Source organism: Bos indicus x Bos taurus, chromosome 6 (genome assembly GCF_003369695.1).
Source record: "Bos indicus x Bos taurus breed Angus x Brahman F1 hybrid chromosome 6, Bos_hybrid_MaternalHap_v2.0, whole genome shotgun sequence".
Classification (NCBI taxonomy): Eukaryota; Metazoa; Chordata; class Mammalia; order Artiodactyla; family Bovidae; genus Bos; species Bos indicus x Bos taurus.
The window spans coordinates 55793820-55815426 of NC_040081.1; the positions used below are offsets into that span (position 1 = coordinate 55793820).

At 39.8% G+C, this 21607-nt stretch overlaps 1 protein-coding gene across 5 annotated transcripts in view; it reads right to left on the minus strand.

The window, feature by feature from the left end:
• ARAP2 (ArfGAP with RhoGAP domain, ankyrin repeat and PH domain 2) overlaps nt 1-18438 on the minus strand; it is a 197788-nt gene extending 179350 nt beyond the window's left edge. For 4 of the 5 annotated variants that reach the window (XR_003511512.1, XM_027544234.1, XM_027544235.1 and 1 more), the window contains exons 1-2: nt 18292-18380; nt 1683-2734 (exon numbers count right to left, since the gene is read on the minus strand). Coding sequence is in view for 4 of the 5 variants with exons in the window: in XM_027544234.1 (XP_027400035.1) it covers nt 1683-2590 (908 nt within the window). In the remaining variant the exon portion in view is untranslated. Of the gene's footprint in view, nt 1-1682; nt 2735-17929; nt 18010-18291 lie in introns of all 5 variants that reach the window. The other variant, XM_027544232.1, reaches the window with a different exon arrangement.
• Between the last annotated feature and the right edge of the window lie 3169 nt (nt 18439-21607).

A 21607-nucleotide genomic window follows, 5' to 3' on the forward strand; every position in this document is an offset into this window, starting at 1 on the left:
ACAATGTGAATAACTAGCCTTTCACATGTTACAAAGCTTACACTTAGAACTAAATGAACATCAAAAGAGTCTCAAAAATGTATAAAAATAACACAACTTAAGTAAAACCTGAGCCCAATGGTTTTTATCTGAAGTTATCCTTATGGCTCCCAAAAAGATTCCATTCCTGCAAAGACACAGCAGACCCCTCTCATTTAAGTGTCAAAAATTAGCAAAATATGCTAAAGTTACAATGGTATACAAAAACTGGTGACTTTCTACATTCCTAAGAAATACTCCATTTCTTATATATATCATCAACACTTTTAAGAACATTTACTAAATGAGTGGTTAAAAAAGTGTGCTATAGAATCAAATGAACTGGAATGAAATCCGAGTTCATAGCCAATGTAATCCTAGAAAAATTAACCTAAGGCTCAATTACCTCATAACAAAATGGGTGAACAATACCTATTTCAAGGGCCAGTGTGAGAATTAGTTTATAATTTTATGGAAAATTATAAACCAAACTAGATTCCAGGTGTTCAGTAAATGACACTGCCAACTGATTTCCCAGTAAATACTCAACACCGCCCCTGGCACCAGGGATGCCAAGAAAAAGACAAAGTAATTAGGGGCTCTGCCCTCAAGGAGTTTACACACTACTGGAAGACATTTAACATGGTCTTATAAACTGCCATGTTTTCTCTTGCATATACTAAATTTCCATATTTTCTCTTGTAAATACAACCAAGTTCCAGCACCAGGGACAGAGTGGCTACACAGGGATATCAGCAGGGGAAAGAGAATCTTGCAGAAATACACAGCCTAGACCCTGCACAGGAATCTGTAATTGCATTTGGTGCCACAGCAGTACGGGTTGAACTTAACCTCATGAGAGACAAGTGTTAGATTTTAGTAAATAGGAAAAAAAAAAAAAAATCTCACCACAGCCCTGGAGGAAACCACATCTTAGGTGTAATTTTAAGAAACGGTTGAAAGCAGTCTCTGCAGTAAGTCAGCTCCTCTCTGACTCTACAGTTACCCCAGGGCACCAAAGGCCCAACAAGTCGTTAGGACCCCTCTTTAGAGTTTCAGTCTCCAGCTCATTTGGTCTCATACTGTAATACTACTACTATTTACATGTCTCCTGTGCTACACTTCAAGCCCCTTTATCCCTCTCTACTTCCTCCGCTCCTAGCACTGTGACCAGTATCAAGTAGGTGCCCACCAGATGCATGTTGACTGATTCACTGGTGCCAGTCATTGTGTCAGGCAGTAGAGATACAATCATATAAACATGGTCCTCTACCAAGAAACACATAACCTGGTGTCTCCTAGGGGAGACAGAGTCAACAATTCAAATATAAGTGCACTCATGGAAGAAGATAATACTAGATATGGTGGAAGGTTCCATATACTAGATATGGGATGGAATATCCAGGTAGAATTAGTGGATGGGAATTCCACCAATTAAATAGGAGAAAGTTAGAGAGTCCCAGGCAGTTACAAGTTGAAAACAGACTCTGGGTAGTGGTATACAAGAGAAATGACATGATGAAAAAGTTTTAGAAGAAAGAAAAGGTTGGTTGAACAGGTAAACTAAAATGTCAAATTTAGAAAGGAAAACAGAAAAGAAAATTGTTAGAACTAACTACATTCCCCCAAACTGAATACACACAGCCTATCATAAAATTTCCTACCTCCCTGAAATTCCCTTCGTTGATCCTGGAATCTCTGGTACCGGCCGATGTCTTAGCAGAAAAGATCGAGATGGTCTTGAAACCAACTTGCTACGACTTCTCATAGGTGTTAGGACTGGTGATGATGGCACATACAAATCATTTACAACCATTTCTCCTTGAAACTGAAAGAATGGGGATGGTGGTGAGCTTTCTAATAAAACGTTAGTTCCATTTCCAGAATTTGCTTCTGATACTGAAGAGTCATGGGAGGAAAGGAATTCAAGGTCTGCATTAGGAAGCTTGCCTACATTTTCTGAAATCAAATCATCTCTTCCTGTGTGTTCTTCTTCAGCTGTGCAGCCTACAGTCTTCTCTGTTATCAAAGATTCTATGTCGGTAATTTCATTACGAAGTAAAGAATCTTGAAAAGAACCTGAATTCGAGTGTGGTTCGTCTTCTGGAATGGGGAAGTTGTGTGTAGGAAGAGTCAGCTTATCATCTGATTTAAGAGATTGGCTATTTTCCACACAAACCTCATTTTCTCCAACATTTTTTGTAACAGTCTCCAACTGTATCCGGCTAGGTATCTGAACACCATGTGAATCTGAAAATTCTAAGGAGGTATTCTGAGCAGAAGACGGAGCCTGGTGATCCTTTGAAGTCTCATCATTCTTCTTTGTTTTGTGAATATTTGCATATATTGGGATATCTTGCATTTTTGACAGGATTATCTGTAACTGTTTAAGTATCCTCCTCCGGTGTCCTGTAGGTGATATTCCAACTTTGAGGAGCACACTGTCATTTATTTCTGCACAGTCCCTCACATTATTAAAACCAAATTCTCGGAAGTTTAAGAGGTACTGCTCCAGATTAATGCTCATTAGGAAATCTCTGATATCAACATTCACTTCACTGACTGAGGACATAGTGGTGGCTTCATCACTAGGCAAAGTTTTAAGAAGCAGTGCAATGCAATACACACTAGGAGGGTGTGCTTCTGTAGTGGGTGTTCCTCTGACTTATCTCAAAAATGCTGTTTTCTCCGCAGTGAATGCTTTATGTGCTTAAGCCTAGGAAAAAAGGAGAAAAGAAAAGCAATTTATTAGGACATTTTTGGCATCAAAACTAGTTTTATATTACAAACGTTCTCTGAAGAAACACAATAGAAATGAGGATCACTACTTGTACTGAGTAGTGATCTAAGTTTGGAAACTTAGATCTAAGTTTGGAAACTGCATGCCCTAGAAAGTCATTTTCTAGGTAGAGTGTGAAGGGATGGGACAGAAATGCTATAGTAGTACCAAATGGTGATTTTCAAAAAGGTAAAAAAAAAAAGATTCTTAAATATAAATTAAACATGTGTCCAAAAATTTTATTCACTAATTAATGAGGGAACCTGTAAGGTGGTAGGGCTAGTTCCAAGATCATTTATTGAACAGGTTTATATAGTCCATCAGAAAACTTTTTTTTTTTTAGTTCTAGAATAAGATGGGTAGGTTATATTAAAAAAAAAAAAAAAAAAAAACTGGTTAGTGATCTACAGGGCAATAAAACCATAACCTTTGGGGATATCTTTCCACTGGACAAAAATCTATAAGCCAACAGGTAACTTCCCAGTTCAGGGCTCTAATCAAATAGTAAATAGGAGGTAGAACACAAGAATTAGAATATCCCTGGGGTGTGCCTGTTAAACAATACCCTCAACAAGGCATCCCAGGAACATGCTGTACATTCTTTTGATTTCCAAATTTTAGATAATTTTTCTTAACAGTACCTAATAGATATGAGCAACTCCGTCCTTTACTATACTTTCTTCAAAGACTCACTCCAAAAGCACAGTTAGAACGTATTTCCCAGGTCAATGATTTTTGCTTCAAAATTGCAGCAGCATTATATGCACAATATTATATAAGACAAGACTAGATGAACAACTTTACATTAGATAACAGGAAGTAAGTTAATATGAAAGGAAAAGGAAAAAGTTTAAAGGTCACATTTTCCTTTATACACAGCAGATTCACATAAGTTCACTTTTCTCACAAACATTGTTCAATTCTTTAAAAAGATGGTTTTTCCAGCTGTTGTTTATATGGCTGCATTGAGTTTGTAAAAGTGTATGGTATATGCAAATTTCTATATATTAAGCATCAAGGAAAAAAGAAAAAAGTACAGAATATAGGTAACAACAATTGTTGTTTCGTCACTACGTCATGTTTGATTCTTTGCAACCCCATGGACTGTAGGGGTTTTCCCAGGCAAGAATACTGGAGACACCTCTGTCCATGGGATTTCCCCTACTGTAGTGGGTTGCCTTTCGTTCTCCAGGGGATATTCCCAACCCAGGGATCAAACCCGAATCTCCTGCTTGGCAGGTATATTCTTTACCACTGATTCACCTGGGAAATCAGCATAATGACTATACACTGAAGTAATAAAATGAGACACAGTGGAATCAGGTATATTCATTTGAGCAAGCAGAGATGCAGTGTTTCTGGAAAAAACTGCATCTCAAAGTAGCTCCTTAGAAGACACAACTCAAGAGTCTCCATGTGATATATGCCAACTGCCCATAAGATGTTGCCTCAACTATTCTAAAACTTTAGCTGACACTGACAAGTGGGTACACCAAAAATAAAAGGGAAAACATATACTATTTAGGCAGCACTTCAGAAACAAAGGAATAAAAGTTACAAACCAGAGAGGAAAGACCATATACAGCTATGGCTGATTCATGCTGATGCTTGATAGAAACTAACACAATTCTATAAAGCAATTATCCTTCAACTAAAAACAAAAAATTAATTAAATAAAAAAAAGAGAGATGAAAGACAGGAAATGCCTGTGCCCAACAGGTATCCCTCTGTCACACTCAAAATACCAAAATGTCAGGGAAAAAAGCAGAAAGTTAAACCTCAACACCATATATGAACCTAATTCTCAGATACATTATTCTTGTTCACATAATTATTTTTTTAATCCCATTATTTAGTTTTGTTTGCCCATTACAAAATGGAAATAATTGTTACCAAAGTGGCAGCAACTTTTGATACTAGGCTCTAGAACTGTGAGAAAACATGAAGTAATATATTCGTCCACCTTCCTCACCACAGTTCAGGCCCTCCTGTATTACATCTGCCTAAATCACTGCAATCATTCAACAAATCCCTCAGCCCAGTCTCCATGTACCACTAAACCACTGGAAGTCCAAATCTGGCCTGTCATTCCACATCCTGAACAGAACAGGCTAAGCTTCTTGGGGTGCCATACCACCCCAAGTCTGGTCTCAATCTGAACATAAAAAAGTAATAGTAGCTACTATCGATGTAAGTGGCAACAATGCTCCAGATACTGTACCTCAGATATATTTCTACTGCTAGGGAGATGTTTCCACATACTAACTCCAGGCTCAAGTTTAACCCATGCCACTTCACTGACTTTGCTGCTGCTGCTGCTGCTGCTGCTAAGTCGCTTCAGTCATGTCCAACTCTGTGCGACCCCATAGACAGCAGCCCAACCAGGCTCCCCCATCCCTGGGATTCTCCAGGCAAGAACACTGGAGTGGGTTGCCTTAGCTCATTAATTATCATTTCCCCCAAGCAACAAACTGTTAAATAGCCCCATACCTTTTACATACACTGTAAGAGCTGGCAGATCTACATACTTTGCCAAATCCTCTGCACTATTTACAATTTTGAACAGGCATCTATTACTTCCTCTCTGAAGGCTTCCTATCAACCTCACGAAATAGAATGAATCACTCCTTTTGTTTAAGAGACAGGAGACAGACTGGTAGCAATGGTAGAAGTGGTTCAGAAGTCCATTTTGTTATTTTTTTAATGTGTGTGCATGTGTGAGCCTTTATGTTTTAATATACAAGTTTTTTCTGTCTCTTACACATGAAGTTCCTCAGTGGCTGACTCAAGTATGGATATACCAAATATTCTAACCCATACCACCTCGCTCTGGTATCATGGGTATGCTAAATAAGGTTAATGAACTAGATTCCTTTTTGTGACCTGGAAGAGGCTTTCTCCCACAGGCCCCACAAACTCACTCTGCGCTTTTGTGTAGGCCCCACCTCTCTGCACTTTCATGTAGGCGCCATCCTCCAATCATCGTGCTTTTTAACTGTCTGACTATCCAAGTGTGTTCACAGACCCACTTCTTCAAAGGTTTCAGGCCCCCAAAGATATCATCAGCTACAAAGAGATGAGCACCCCTAACTACAAAAGTCTACCAGGCAAACTCCTTAACACAACATCAAAGCCCTCCATGTTTGGACCTCCATTTGGGCACCAGGCACACATGCCATGTTCTAGGTTCATGGCTTTCCTGGTATCAGTGAGTGGATCTGCTGTACAGCAACATCTGTATATAGGCCCAAGAATCTATGTTTGTGACACATGCCAAAGATGACTGAGATGCACAAAAAATTTTGGTTGGGTTTTAAATTCCTCACACCTCAGCAGAAGTCCATCACTCCCCCACCCCAGGAGATGGATGTCCTTCCTAAGACAGTGTCCAGGAGTCTGCAGTCATATTCAATTTCCACTCTCCTCCACTTTCATAGGCACATATCTGTGTGTCTGTTTCCTTCCCCATAAAATGAAAATGTTCAAAGGTACCTCAGTGCTGGTAAAGATTACATGAGACAATCCACTCCAAGTATTAAAATAGTGCTTAATCCCCAGCAAGTGTTTAGCACATATTCACTTCCATCATTATAATTACAAATTTTCATCACTAAGTCATTAACTTCCCACAGTTGAAATCTTTCCCATTCTTTGAAATGTAACTCAAATGCTATTTTCTTCATAAGGTCTCTACCAAGCAAGAAATAAACTCTTCACTGTATGACTACAGCATTTACTTCTCAGTATTTAATCACATCCTGTTGACTCCATGTTAACCTATAGAAACAGGATAGTGCAGTGTAATAGCCAGGATTTGGGAGCTGGGCAACCTTGGTCAAATTCCAGTATTTAACCTCTCTCTGCCACAGTTTTCTCATCAGGAAAGGAGTGGTAAGAATACCTACTTCATAAGGCTTTTGTAAAGCATCAAGAACACCAATGGCACACAGCAAATGTTAAATAAGTATCTGTCATCATAATTATGTTTATTGTCCCACAATAAACTAATAAATCTGCCAAGATGATGACTAGCCCATATAAGCTGCCCAATAAATGCCAAATTACTTGTTTGTAAACACAGTACATGATGTATATATACAGAACACATTTAGAGAATACATGAACAGTTGGCATTACAGATGTGAATGTACATTTGCCCATGCTATCCTGACCCATTTCCAAGAGAAAGTAAAAAGAAAACAGAAGTAACACTTAGGAGTACCTTCTATATGCCCAGCTTTCAGTATCACTTAACAACCGTAATCTTATTATCTTCCTGAGCTCTACCTTGGAGGTACTATGAATACCAACTGCTTCTCATCATCGCTTCTGCTCATATGCTAGCCCAAGCCACTTTCTTATCTTTCTTAGACCACTGCAACAGCCTTTTGACTGATATCCCAGATTCTATCCTGGTCTCCTGCCTTCACAAGCAGCATATTCTCAATACAACAGCCAGAATTATTCATTTTATAACAAAAGTCACATCACATCACTCCTTGCAACTACCTAATTTCATCTTCCCTGGCTCTGCCTGAAGCCCCCATCACTCAATCATCACCAAGCTGGCTTCAGTCCTATTTCTACTACATGATTCCTACCTCTCACCCATCTATCTCTTTCAAATCTACTTCCCAACATATTCCCATGGCTCATGGCTCACTCCATCACTCGAGTAGGTCTATGCTCAAACGTGTGCTCATTAAAGTGGCCTTCCCTAGTGCCCTTAGGCATACGAGCATGCCCTGTCCCACAGCATTCCTTACTCTTGCTTTCTGTATCTTTGTGGTATTTGTTACTACATGACATCTGTAGACTTCTACCAGAGGATAGAAATCTTGTCTATGGTTCACTGCTGAAGGTCTTAACTTTGAACACCATCAGGCACATAAAAGGTGCTCAATAAATGTGTGCTGAAAGACTCCCTCTCAACTTTGAGATGATTTAAGGTAACAAGTGGAAAGTACAAAGTTTTAAAGTTTTGTCTATTTAGGTCACCAAGCTCCAAAGGAGCTCAAATACAGATTTTCCCAATCCATCTAACCACTACAAGTGATCTTAGAATCAAGAACCAAGGGGAGAGAAGGGTTAGTAGTAGGGCAGCTGGAAGCATTCCAACCCACCTAAAGGACTTTTAAAAATTCATCAAACAGAATAAAATATCTAAGAATAAACTTAATCAACAAAGTGAAAGATCTATACTCTGAAAACTATAAAATACTGATGAAAGAAAATGAAGATGATACAAAGAAATCCCATGTACAGGGACTGAAAGAATATTGCTAAAATGGTCATACTACCCAAAGTAATATACAGATTTAATGCAATTCCTACCAAAATACCCATGACATCTTTCACAGAACTAAAACAAATACTCCTAAAGTTTACAAAAGACTCCAAATTCCCAAAGCAATTTTCAGAAAATGAACAAAGCAAGAGGTATCACATTTTCTGACTTCAGACTATAGAACAGAGTTATAGTAAACAAAACAGCATGATACACAAAAACACACACATAGGTCAATGGAATAAAACAGAGAGCCATAAAACTCACACACTTATGGCTAATTAAGCTATGACAAAGAAGGCAAGAATATACAATACAGGAAAGACAGTCTCTTGTTTAATAAGTGAGTGCTGGGAAAACTGGACAGCCTCACGAAAATCAATGAAATTGGAGCATTTTGTCACACCATATACAAAAATAAACTCAAAGTAGATTAAAGACCTCAATGTAAGACTGGCAACTATATAACTCTTGAAAAGAACACAGGCAGAACACTCTGTGACATAAATCATAGCAGTATTTTTTTGGAGGATCTGTCTCCTAAGGCAAAGGAATCAAAAGCAAATATAAACAAATGGACTTCATCAAACTTAAGCTTTTGCACAGCAAAAGAAATCATACACAAAATGAAAACACAACCTACTAAATGGGATAAAATATTTGCAAATGATACGACCAATATGATTATAGCTCATACATTCAATAGTAAACTCAATATCAAAAACACAAATAACTCAGTTAATGGTTATAGCTCATACATTCAATATTAAACTCAGTATCAAAAAAACAAATAACTCAGTTAAAAAGTGGACAGAAGACTTAAATATTTCACCAAAGATGACATATAGATGGCCAACAGAAACATAAAAAGATGCTCAATATTGCTAATCAGAGAAATGCAAATCAAAACCACAATGGGATATCACCTCACACCTGTCAGGATGACTACTATCAAAAAGAACCCAAATTACTAACATTAGTAAAGATGTGTTAGAAAGGGAACTCTCATACACTGTTGGTGGGAATGTAAATTGGTATAACCACTGTGGAAAAACAGAACAGAGGCTTCTCAGAAACAAAGAACACAGAACTACCATAGAATTCAGCAATTCTACTCCTGGATATATATCCAAAAAACAAAACACCAATTTGAAAATATACATGCACCCCAATGTTCATAGCACCATTATTTATAATAGTCAAATACAGAAGCAATCTTAGTGTCCATCAATAGATGGACAAAGAAAATGTGATATATGTACACATGGAATACAAAGGAATGTTGCTCAGCTATACAAAAAAGAATGAAATTCTGTCATTTCCAACAATATGGAGGCACCTAGACGTTATTAAGCTTAGTGAAAGAAGTCAGACAAAGACAAATACTCTTTGTTATCTTATATTCAGAATCTAAAAAATGAATGCGACAGAGACAGATTCACAGATACAGAGAGCAGACTAGTGCTTACCAGTGAGGGGAGGGGAGTAGGAAGTGGCAAGATAGGGATAGGCGATTAAGAAATATACACTATCATGTGCTGGTGGTTTACTCGCTAAGATCTTCCCAACCCAGGGATGGAAGCCTGGTCTTCTGAATTGTAGGCAGTCTACTGCACAACAAGGCAGATTCTTTACTGACTGAGCCACCAAGGACATGTATAAAATAAATGAGCAATGCGGATATATTGAATAGCATATCCATTAGTTTGCAATAACCTTAAATGGAGTATAACTCATAAAAATTGTAAACTGAAACTAATATAATATTGTAAATCAAGTATATTTCAATTAAAAAAAAATCGTAGGTTGGGACAGCCACCCGCCTCCAAATGTCTCGAGTAAGAAAAACCACCACAGTAAACCACTTCCCACTACCCATCCCCCACCCACTACCAGTGTAACTTTGTCATATTCCCCAGTTAAACAAGGAAAGAAAATAACTGAAAAACCTGGGTCACTTCATTAAACCATAAAGTCATTAAATATTCAGTGCTGACAACTTTTGGAATCACTTCTGCCTGATTTTAATATCTTTGGGGAGGGAAAAAGTAGCAATAGTATAACTAAATTCACTCAACTTTAATCTACTTCTTTAAAAAAAAAAAGCATACCATTTTAAAATCATAAACATAACCTTACAGTATTTAGAAACCTGCCAATGTGTTGAAATAATAGACTTAAAAATCCTAGGATCACAAGACAGAAAACAGCCTTAAAAATGTAAACTCAGTAAGTTAGGCTGCCACATGAATACAGAGACTCTTCAGTGTCATCAATACAAGTCTTACAGATTCTAAAAACAATGGAAGTTTATTGTATTCTAAAACAGTCATCCCCAATTGAATGCGAATCAGAAATGTGTGAGAAATTACTTTTATTGGTCACAGTGACTGAGGGGTACCAGTAAATAGGAGAGTTGACTGACTTAGGACATCCTAGTGGTAAAGAATCTGCCTGCTAATGCAGGAGACAGAATAAGATGTGGCTTTGATTCCTGGATTGTGAAGATTCCCTGAAGGAAGACATGGCAACCCACTCCAGTATGCTTGCCTGGACAATCCCATGGACAGAGCAGCCTGGCAGGCTACAGTCCATGGGGTCACAAAGAGTCCCACAGGACTGAAATGACTTAGCACGCATAATGATACCCAAGGTAGAAACCTCAGGCACAATTTTTACTCCTCCAAATCTCCAGAGCTAATCAGCTATCCCCAAAGGATACCTGGCACTATAGATGATGAAAGGAAGCGTCCCTGATTTCAAGTTATTTATGTGGAGAAACAGCTAATCTCTTACAAACTTCGGAGGGTCCATATAAATAACACACTGAACTAGTGAGTTCAGGCTACAGGTCTTACCAGAATTCTACTTTTGCTTCAGTACAGAATACAGTCACGAGGAGGAGGTATCACTGTATTTCACATCAAACAGACTTATTGTTTAATACTAAGATGTTAACTTCACATAGTCATAAAGACAAATCGTTCCACTCTGCTCCCCACAACCATGCAGAAGAGGAAGTGGTTTTAAGAAAGCACGCTTGCTGTCATTACTCTATCCCATCGTATAGGGCAAATTACAAAAGGTCAGAGATCAAGAATTCTATTGTTCTAGTCTAAGTCCTTACATCCTTGGTGTCAAATTGGTTGGTCATTCAATATGCCTCTCCCCTACCATTGGTCACCTACCTTATCCTGTGATAACACTGCCCCATTTAACCCCTTACAGAAAGCCCAGTTCCCTCAACTCGGAACTCTTTCCTCCACTGCCCCAGGTTCTCTACATTGAGCCCTCTTTCCCCTTCATCAAAACACATCCATCCTCTTTCATTCTCCCTCAGACTTCTATTGCTAATGTTATCAGCCAATATCTGTGGAGTGATTACAAACCAACTTTATAGGATCTCATTTAACAGCAGGAAAACAGTGGATAAGTTTCAGAATTCCAAGAGTCAGACTCTACAAACTGTGCTGTTAACTGTGATGCCTCCTAATACCTATGCGATCGATTTAACAGTAGGAAGGGATCAAGGACTTCCTATTTTCCCTCTCATTTGACTGTTCTACTATACATAGCATTTAGAGTCTCTAGGGAAATGCTGCTAAACTATACCATCCCTTGCGAACTCAAGTTATATAAGCCTTTGCAGCTGTGAGCATATGCGTCCATGTAAGTAAGTAAATACGGAAGCCTAAAGTCATTTACTTTTAATTGTTTGAGATACTCAGGCCACAGTACACAAAGCACAGTGCTCTAGAGTCAGACTGCCTGAACTCCAACCCAGCCTTTCCCACTTGTTGTCTTTGTCCCTGAAGATAGTTAACTTCCCTGAAGCTCAGTTTCCCTGTCTATAAAATGAAGATAAAATATCTGCTAGGATTTCTGCTAGAATTAAACAAGTCAAATACATAAGGCATATAGAAAAGCACCTGACATGAATTATAAGTGTACAAAAAATGCTGGCTAATTCATCCATGGTATATAATATTGTAGTTGGTCATATTCATACTGCATTATTGCACTTGGTGTGATCGGTATTCTCCTGCCTGCTTCATAAAATTACATTCCTTTCAATTAGCACCATCCATTATTCTTCTAATAAACCTACAAAACACCTCACACAGCAGTAAACAGTTTCATTAATTTAGTAAACTATAGGTGTCGTTATAGTAGTGAGAATGAAGATTTTTACCTGAAGACTTTAGACTTGGGAAACAGCACAGTGATGTCCAGTGATCGTACTCTGCTGTGTAATACCTGCATGAACTTGGGAAAGTTCCTTTATTTTTCTGAGACACACTGTGGTCATCTGTAAGCAGCGACGATAAATGAGAACCTCACGAGACTCTTTTGAGGATGAAATGAGTAAATATGCATAAAGATCTTAGTTCCTGGCAAGCAATAAGCACTTAATTAGTGGCTGCTGGATGGAGAGTAACAGAGGTTTGAGCTGAAAATAGTCAGGCTCCAGGCAAAAGCCTTCCACAGCTTGGATCAAGGAGAAAAGACTGTTCTAAGTCATGCTTTGATTATTTTATTTTCTGTGCAATCTGAAAGACACAACTCTTTCAAAATTAAGAATATACATTTCACAGCCAGTGAAGGCCAGTAGTGACCATTCCTTTACTTTGTATGACTTTTTTATTAGCCTAAGTAGTACCTGGGTTTAGGTGTTTTCTATAACATCCCAATAAGTTATGTGGCTTGAAACACTCCTTAGCTTCAGTAAGTCCCTTTTCTTTCAAACTGTCTATCCAGATTTTAAGTTAATTGGCTGATGTTTGAGACTTAAAGTTAAGTCTCAAACATTAAAAATTAATGTTTTTTTTAAACTTAAAATTAAGTCTCTTAAACATTAAAAATGTTTAATTTTTAATTCAGAGATCTTTAAAGCGGGGCCACAGTTCTTAGGCAAGCATTTCCCCAAGTTCCTACAAGAGCAGGAGTGGGGGTAAAGTCATTAACAAACCAAAGCCCACACCACAGTGGAGGACACCTACCTGAGTGCCCCTGAAACCTGCTCATTCCAGCTCCCTCCTACCCACATCTGTATCTTGGCAGCTGAAAGGACACTCAGACCCTTCAGGATTCTTGATGTAAGCACGAGTACATACATATTCTTCAGGATTCTGTTCTATTTCATGCTACATTGAACATACCTTTAATGTTTAATTGGCTGAGATAAAAACTTGCATGATATACTTCAATAAAAAGATTTTAAAATGTACACTTATGATACATGCACTTTTATATATCAATTTTTTTAATTGGATACAAATGTATCAGATGTATTCTCCACTATTTCTCTGAATTTGAGTCACATTTTTTGACTAACAACCAGATGTTTCAAAATAGCCTACTGTGAATGGTTTCCTCTCTTAGCATTTATAAATAGCACCCTGACCTCTTTTCCAACTGAATTTGAGGGCTTGTTCCTATTGGCTCCGTAATTATCTAAGTCTCTTTTTTCTTAGGTAAGAGGATATCTCACCAAGTGTCTCTCAACTGATTGACTCATTTATTAACATTTATTCATTAAATAAATATTTAAGGATCGCTAACTACTCTCTCCAAGATAACATAACAGGGAGAAACATTTGCAGTTCAAGATAGCACCTATCATCACACTTGAGAACCGTGCTACTGTGTGCATATATACATATATATTCTAATCCTGAAAGACGATGTTGTTAAAGTGCTACACTCAGTATGCCAGCAAATTTGGAAAGCTCAGCAGTGGCCACAGGACTGGAAAAGGTCAATTTCCATTCCAATGACAAAGAATGTTCAAATTACTGTACAATTGCACTCATTTCTTAAGAAAGCAAGATTATGCTCAAAATCCTTCAAGTTAGGCTTCAGGAGTACGTGAACTGAAAACTTCCAGATGTACCAGCAGGATTTATAAAAGGTAGAGGAACCAAAGATCATATTGCCAACGCACCCTGGATCACAGAAAAAGCAAAGGATTTTTTTTTTTTTTTAATCTATTTCTGCTTCATTGACCACATTAAAGACTTTAACTGTATAGATCACAGCAAACTTTGGAAAATTCCTTCAAGAGATGGGAATACCAGACCACCTTACCTATCTCCTGAGAAACCTATATGCGGGTCAAGCAGCAATAGTCAGAACGAGACATGGAACAATGGACTGGTTCAAAATTGGGAAATCAGAACGTCAAGGCTGTATATTGTCACCCTGCTTATTTAACTTCTATGCAGAGTATATCATGTGAAATGCCAGGTTGGATGATTCACAAGCTGGAATCAAGATTGCCAGGAGAAATACCAACAACCTCAGATATGCAGATGATATCACTTTAATGGCAGAAAATGAAAAGGAACTAAAAAGCCCTAGATGAGGGTAAAAGCGGAAAGTGAAAAAGATGGCTGAAAACTCAGTATTCATAAAAAGAAGATCATGGCATCCAGTCCCATCACTTCATGGCAAATAGATGGGGAAAAAGTGGAAGCAGTGACAGATTTCATTTTCTTGGGCTCCAAAATTCTTGTGGATGGTGACTGCAACCATGAAATTAAAAAACACTTGCTCCTTGGAAGAAAAGTTACAACAAGCCTAAGAAGTGTAAAAAAGCAAAGACATCATTTTGCCAACGAAGGTCTATGTGGACAAAGGTATGGTTTTTCCAGTAGTCATGTATGGATATGAGTTGCACCATAAAGAAGACTGAGCATCAAAATTGATGCTCAAATTGAGCATTTGAAATTGATGCTTTCAAATTGTGGAGTTGGAGAAGACTCTTAAAGGACTCTTCCGAGTCCCTTGGACTGCAAGGAAATCAACCCTGAATATTCACTGGAAGGACTGGTGCTGAAGCTCCAATACTTTGGCCACCTGATGCAAAGAGCCATTAGAAAAGAACCTGATGCTTGGAAAGACTGAGGCCAAGAAGAGAAAGGGACGACAGAGGATGAGATGGTTGGATGGCATCAATAACTCATTATACACGAGTTTGAGCAAACTCAGTGAGATAGTGAAGGACAGGGAACACTGGAGTGCTACCGTTCATGGGGTCACAGAGTCAGATACGACTTAGTGACTGAACAATGATATATATATATTGTACTAAAAAGAAAGTGAAAATGAAATGTCTTCTCTCCAGGAGTTTCAAATCTAAAGGAGTGTATTAAACATGGCTGTAACATGGTTACATGTTATATGTATATGTACATGTATATGTATGCATATATATGCATATATAATGCCTGTCAAGGGAAAATGACACGAATATGGACTGCTACTGCTGCTAAGTCGCTTCAGTCGTGTCCGACTCTTGTGCGACCCCATAGACAGCAGTCCACCAGGCTCCCCGGTCCCTGGGATTCTCTAGGCAAGAACACTGGAGTGGGTTGCCATTTCCTTCTCCAATGCATGAAAGTGAAAAGTGAAAGTCAAGTCGCTCAGTCATGTCTGACCCTCAGCAACCCCATGGACCGCAGCCTTCCAGGCTCCTCCGTCCATGGGATTTTCCAGGCAAGAGTACTGGAGTCGGTTGCCATTGCCTTCTCCAATGCATATGGACAGTTCTTTATAAGTCAGTAAGAGCCAGTAAAAGAGGAACAACAAAATTGGAAGACTCAAATGTACCCGATAAAAACACTTCAAGAGTAATGATGAGAAAACTTAAGTCTTATGAGCTTGACTTTCACATGGTTCATATTTTAAGTATTGTTTTATGTATAATGTATAATTACATAGAGAAGTAGCACCATCATCTTTCAAGAATTCCAAGGAACTCTAAAAACTTCAAACTGACACCATAAATATAATTGAAATATGCAGCAATTCAGAACTCTGAGGATGGAATGATCAGTGAAGGAGCTACAGAGGGGAATTTCAAGATGTATGGGAACGTAGCATGTGGAGACAGCAGTCATTGCCACAAAGTGGGGCAATGAGGGAGATGTCTTTAGGCAATCAAACAGATGAGAAGACATCTCATAGCCTCCAGTCTCTCGTCAATCACATTTGATCAAAGCTAAGAAATATTTCCAACATTAATAAAATGTTCTTTACCTAATATTTTCCAGAATATTCCCCAAATTCCTCAGTTTAGAAAATACAAACATTGGATTCAATAAATGATTCAACAAACAAATAAGAAAAAAAAAACCTTGCTAAAACATTAAAATAATTTCTTCTTAAAAGCAACGGCTGTCATTCATAAGTAACATTTTTATAGCACCTTTCACTGAACTTTCTCAAAGTTGCTAAGAGGTAGGACAGAAAGAAACAAAGCAAAACCAGAAAATTTCCCAAATATCATGATGTTTATAATACAGAGTTCTAAGCCGGTTTTTAAAACTTCACAGTCTTATGGTGATAGTTTAAGACTTTCTTCCAAGAAAACTGCAATTCATTATAATCTCATTCCTATGCTGCTGCTGCGAAGTCGATTCAGTCCTGTCCGACTCTTTGCCACCATATGGACCCTAGGCTGACAGGCTCCTCTGTCCAAGGGATTTCCCAGGCAAGAATATTGGAATGGGTTGTTATGCCCTCCTCCAGGGGATCTTCCTGACCCAGGGATCAAACCCAGGTCTCCTTAATTGCAGGCAGATTCTTTATGGTCTAAGCCATCAGGGAAGCCTCTTAGTCCTCTACTTAATCACAATAACTAAGTAGCTGAATTGAAAAGTACTCTATCTAGAAGGCTCAAACTGCAATGATATGAGATGGTCAAGAAATTTGTTTTTAGCAGCAGACACTGATAATACAGAAAACAAACTACTGATCACCAGTGTGCAGAAGGAAGAGGGAAGGGGCAATGTGGGGGTAGGTGGGGGGAAAAAGAGGCTACTATTGGATTAAATGAAATCATATGTGAGAAACTTTTGAAAAAAGAAGCACTATAGAATTCAAATAGACTTTCATTAAAAATTTTAATATTCAAGAGACATAGGAAAAATGAAAAAAAATACATATTTGTTTTTAAATGTACCAGTTTCTCCTCTCATGGACTATCCATATAAAATCTGACTTATGGAAGAAGGAAAAAAATGCACACACATGCCCACAAATAAGTTTTAACAAGTCATTTGACTTCCCCTCTAGGTATATTTTCATTTAAACAAATCTTTGAGTACTGACAAATCAAGTCGATAGAGAACACTCTTGGTGTTAAGACCCACCTTAAGTGTGTATTTGTTAAACAGCTGTCTGAAAAGTAGCCAGGGAGATATTTCCACTTTAGACTCTAGCCTAGTTCCATGACCCATTTTACTTTTTCTTTCTTTTTAAAACACTGTTAAACAGTGGAAGGTCATGAGAATTTTCCCCTCAGTATTTCTCTTGTAAGTGTATGGAAGTCACAAGTATAAGTTTAGAAGTATTTCTCTTTTCTCCTTAAAAAAGTTACCTTCCTTTGTAAAATAGTCATAACTTCATCTTCCAATTACTTACGGGCAATGTTCCCATAAACTCATGCGGGCAAAGAGTGCTTAAGTGCGGGAGAAATCAATACTAAGCTTGTAAGTACAACACTATTATTGGTAATCACAATGACATCCGATTATGTGTACTTTTAAAAATAGCTTATTTTTCGGTACTTTTTTTTTTTAAACCAAAAGGATATATTCCACTAAGCAGACTACTTCAAGGACACCCTTGCCAAAAAAAAAAAGTTGCCATCATCATACAAACTTGCAACAGCCTACGATGTCATTATTCCAAACAAACTAGCTTCTAATTTGCCTCTAATCATCAAAGGTTATAGTTCACAATATATTTTCACAAAGACTTCCCCCCAATCAAAATTACTCCAGATCGCCGCAAGGAGGTGAGGCGAACAAGTTTAAGAAAAGAAGCAAGGATGAACTTACCTCGTTTAATAAGACGGGCACCCATTCTCCCAGGAGACCTGTCTCCAAACGTCAACGAGAAAATCAATCTGGTAAACTCCCTGTCGACAGTTTTCGAGTATGAAGTTAGGTTCAGGCAGGTGGAGGCCAAATGATTGTAATTAAAGTTAATTAACAGGCCTGCGGTCTCAAAGTGTAGAACAAGTAGGGTGCGGGGGAGCACAGGGATCCGAGCGAACTCATTATCTCTACCGAGTAATTAACTGCTGCCTGAAACTCACTGAAGGGCAGCTCCTTTTCGAGGAAGGGGTCTAGCCGTCTATCCGGCTCTTCCCACTCCTGAGTCAAATCCCATTACTAAGTAGAGTTTTTGTATCACTTACCAGCTTCTGGTTTCCTTTTAGACGCCCACATGCGGGAGCTAAATCCAAGCGGTAGAAACCGGAGCTGAACACTTGGCGCTCTGGATATGTACCCAAAGAGGTGCCGGAAAGCCGCGGCTCAGATGAGATGGTCCTCACGCCCGACCCCGGCCCCGCCGCCCAGCCCACCGCAGTCCCCTGGACTCGCTTTGCGCGCGGGCAGCGGAGCTGGGGAGCCGAGGCGGGCGGGGGAGCCCGGTCGCCGGCTTCTTTCCCGGCCCGGCTCGACCAGTCCTCACCCTCCTGTCCCAGGCGCGGGGCCTCCTGCTTCCCTCCCCGCCGGCTGCCCGCACGGCGTCTGCAGCCAGGAGGCGGCCGCGCGGGCGGCGCTGTCACTGGGGCCAGCACGCCGCGGCCGCCGCACCTGGAGGCGGGGAGCGCGAGCCCGCGCGCAGCTCCGGAAGCGCCGCGCCCGCCGCCCGCGCCCTGCCCAGGTGCTCCGGCGCCGCGCCTTGGCCGCTTCCTCCAGGCCCGCGGGGGCGGGGAGAGCCGCCAGGCGTGGGGGCAGCGAGGCTCAGCGGCCGGGGCAGCCAAGCCGGCCGCCCTGGTTCCGCAACATAGTTGGGTGTCTGACTCAGTCCGCCCCGACTTGGCCGCGCCTGGCACCGTCGCCACCTGGCGCACCTCGGCCCCAAGGCTCCCGGGGCGGCGGGGTTGGTGAAGCCGCGAGGACGCGTCCCGCAGCCCAAAGCGGCGAGGGCATAGCCCTCCCCGGAGAGATGCCGGTGACCCTACCCCGGCTCAGGCCGGCCATTTGGTTGGTCATTGCTCACGGATGGGTGGGTTGTCAAGTGGGCGGAATCTCAGCACCACTGATTATTAGTATTACTCTACTAAGTAGTTTCCAGGTTGCCTCAGCGTTTCCCAAACTTAACGACTCATCTAGGGCGCTAGTTTTCCCAGGCTGCTTCTGCGGAAAGTTGCACTCAATGGGCCCGGGAATCTGTTTACCAAGCTCAGTGCTGATTAGGCTCGACCCATTATATCGGATTCTCTGTGAGGGAAGGACGAATATTCTCACTTTCTAGTTGAGTTTGTGGGGGAGAGCAACTTGCCCAAGCAGTCATAACTTTAAGGGTGCAGGGGATTTTCAATTTAGATCTGAACTAATACAGCCTCCTCACAGATGTTTTATATTTCTCCTTCTTGTCTTTCTGTCCCCCTTCTGGTCTCCACCCCTCCGAGGGGAGGGAGAACCCTGCTCTAGTCCTTTTGGCCTCTGAGATCGTTAGATCCCGGAAAGACATTTTCCCTTGGACTTGGACCTTGACACTCTGCTCTTGGAAGTAACAATAAAGCAGCGAGAGGAATGGGAATTCAAACAGAAAAACCCTTGTGCGCCCCGGAATATCGATACTTAAATGTCCGTAAAATCTTATCGCTTGCCAGTGACTTCAAGGCAAGCTCCTTATTTTTATATTTTAGTTAATATCTTTGTACAGACTGTACCTGAAATTCTCACCCTTAAAAGATGAAATGTCCTTACTTTGTCCTGTTCGTGTTGGTGAAAGTAAAACAATTAGAGGAAGTGCTGAGCTTATTATGAAAATGAAATAATTGGTGAAGTCTGGAGCGTGGGAGGCTTCCCAGGAGCCCGGGTTCTCGGGAGGCTTCATCTTCAGCGAAAAATCTGCCCATCAAAAAGCACCCTCCTGCCCTGGGAGACTCTGAGGCAGCTGTGGCAAGCATGCTCCAGAGACAGCAAATCTTCAGTTTCTTTTGAACTAAATACTTTAAAGAAAGACCTATTTTCACGAGGAAAGTTCACTCGACATTTTCCAAATCTCAAGAATTGTCTTTTTTTTTTTTTTGGATTTCTGTAGAATTTTATTTTTGTGGCTCTTTTTGACTTCCTGTTAAGTCCATACTCTGTGGGCTTTATTTTCCCTCTCCCTCATAGTTCTCACATACTTGTCATTTATTTTTATCTTTGTAAGCCATCTTAAATCCTTTTCTGAGCAAGGTGGGTTATAAATAAACAAAAAATCTTACATCAGTTATGGTATGTCTCAGTAAGGCAAGCACTGTTACTGGAACAGAGTCCTCAAATTATTTCTCTCGGTAGATTTTATAAAATAAGACTTTGTGCCTTTTTGTAACAATATCTTACTTCCTCAATTATCATTCAGTCATTTATTGTTTAAAATTTTTATTTTAAACAATATAAGATAGTTTTATTTTCAATAAACAAAATTGAAACTACAGTGATTAGCAAACACAGTGAGACCCCCAGATTTTCAGTCTTCTCTGAGAAGAAATAAAAGCTGTAAGGCACACTGATGAGTCAATAATAGCTCTGGGAAGTGAAAGAAAAGCAGGACTCCCTTACTGAAAGTATGCATTGGTGATAAGGTGTATGCTGATTTTAAGAACCTTAATATATGAAGGAAGATAAAAGATGGCTGAAGGAATATGGCAAAATCTTTTGTTAACTGTTCACTAATCATACCAGGTTCTGGCCGAACACCTAGCATATATGTTGTGTTTGTACAACTCCCATGAGTTGGAACTCTTTTTCCAATTTTACAAACAAAGGATTGAGACTTAGATTAAGTAGTAAATAACGGATAAATCAGACACTTCTAGACTCTATTCATAGCCTATGTGTAATGTATTGATATGTAGCAGCCCTCATAGTTAGGCATTCAGGGAGAAAAGTATGGAAGAAAAGTAACTTTATAAAAATTGAAGTATGAAAAATCTGTTGACTGTCAAGGCCATTCTACTATATCAGTCAGTTCAGTTCAGTCGCTCAGTCCTGTCCGACTCTTTGCAACCCCATGAATCGCAGCACACCAGGCCTCCCTGTCCATCACCAACTCCCGGAGTTCACTCAGACTCACGTCCATCGAGTCAGTGATGCCATCCAGCCATCTCATCCTCTGTCATCCCCTTCTCCTTATAGTACCAGTTAATTTCCATCTGTTTATTTATTCCAAATATGTATTTGGAATATATCTTTTTATCTCTGTATTTATTCCAAAATGACCCATTCCAACTTATATTTCCTCCATTTTCAGAGGGAGAGCAGGCATAGCTCTGCCCTTGCCAGCTTTTGTGTCTCTGCTCCACCCATCTTTCCTACCCAGAATGCACTCTGCTTCTGAAGGAGGCAGTTGGAGAGAGTGGAAACCATCCTCCTCTCCTCCGCCTTTTCCTCCTTTTCCTTTTCTTTACATCATCAAGGCTAACACCCATAGAGCATTTCTGTGCCAGTTGCTATTCCCAGCACTTTACTTGCAAAAGCTCATTTAATTATCCCAACAACTCTTTGAAG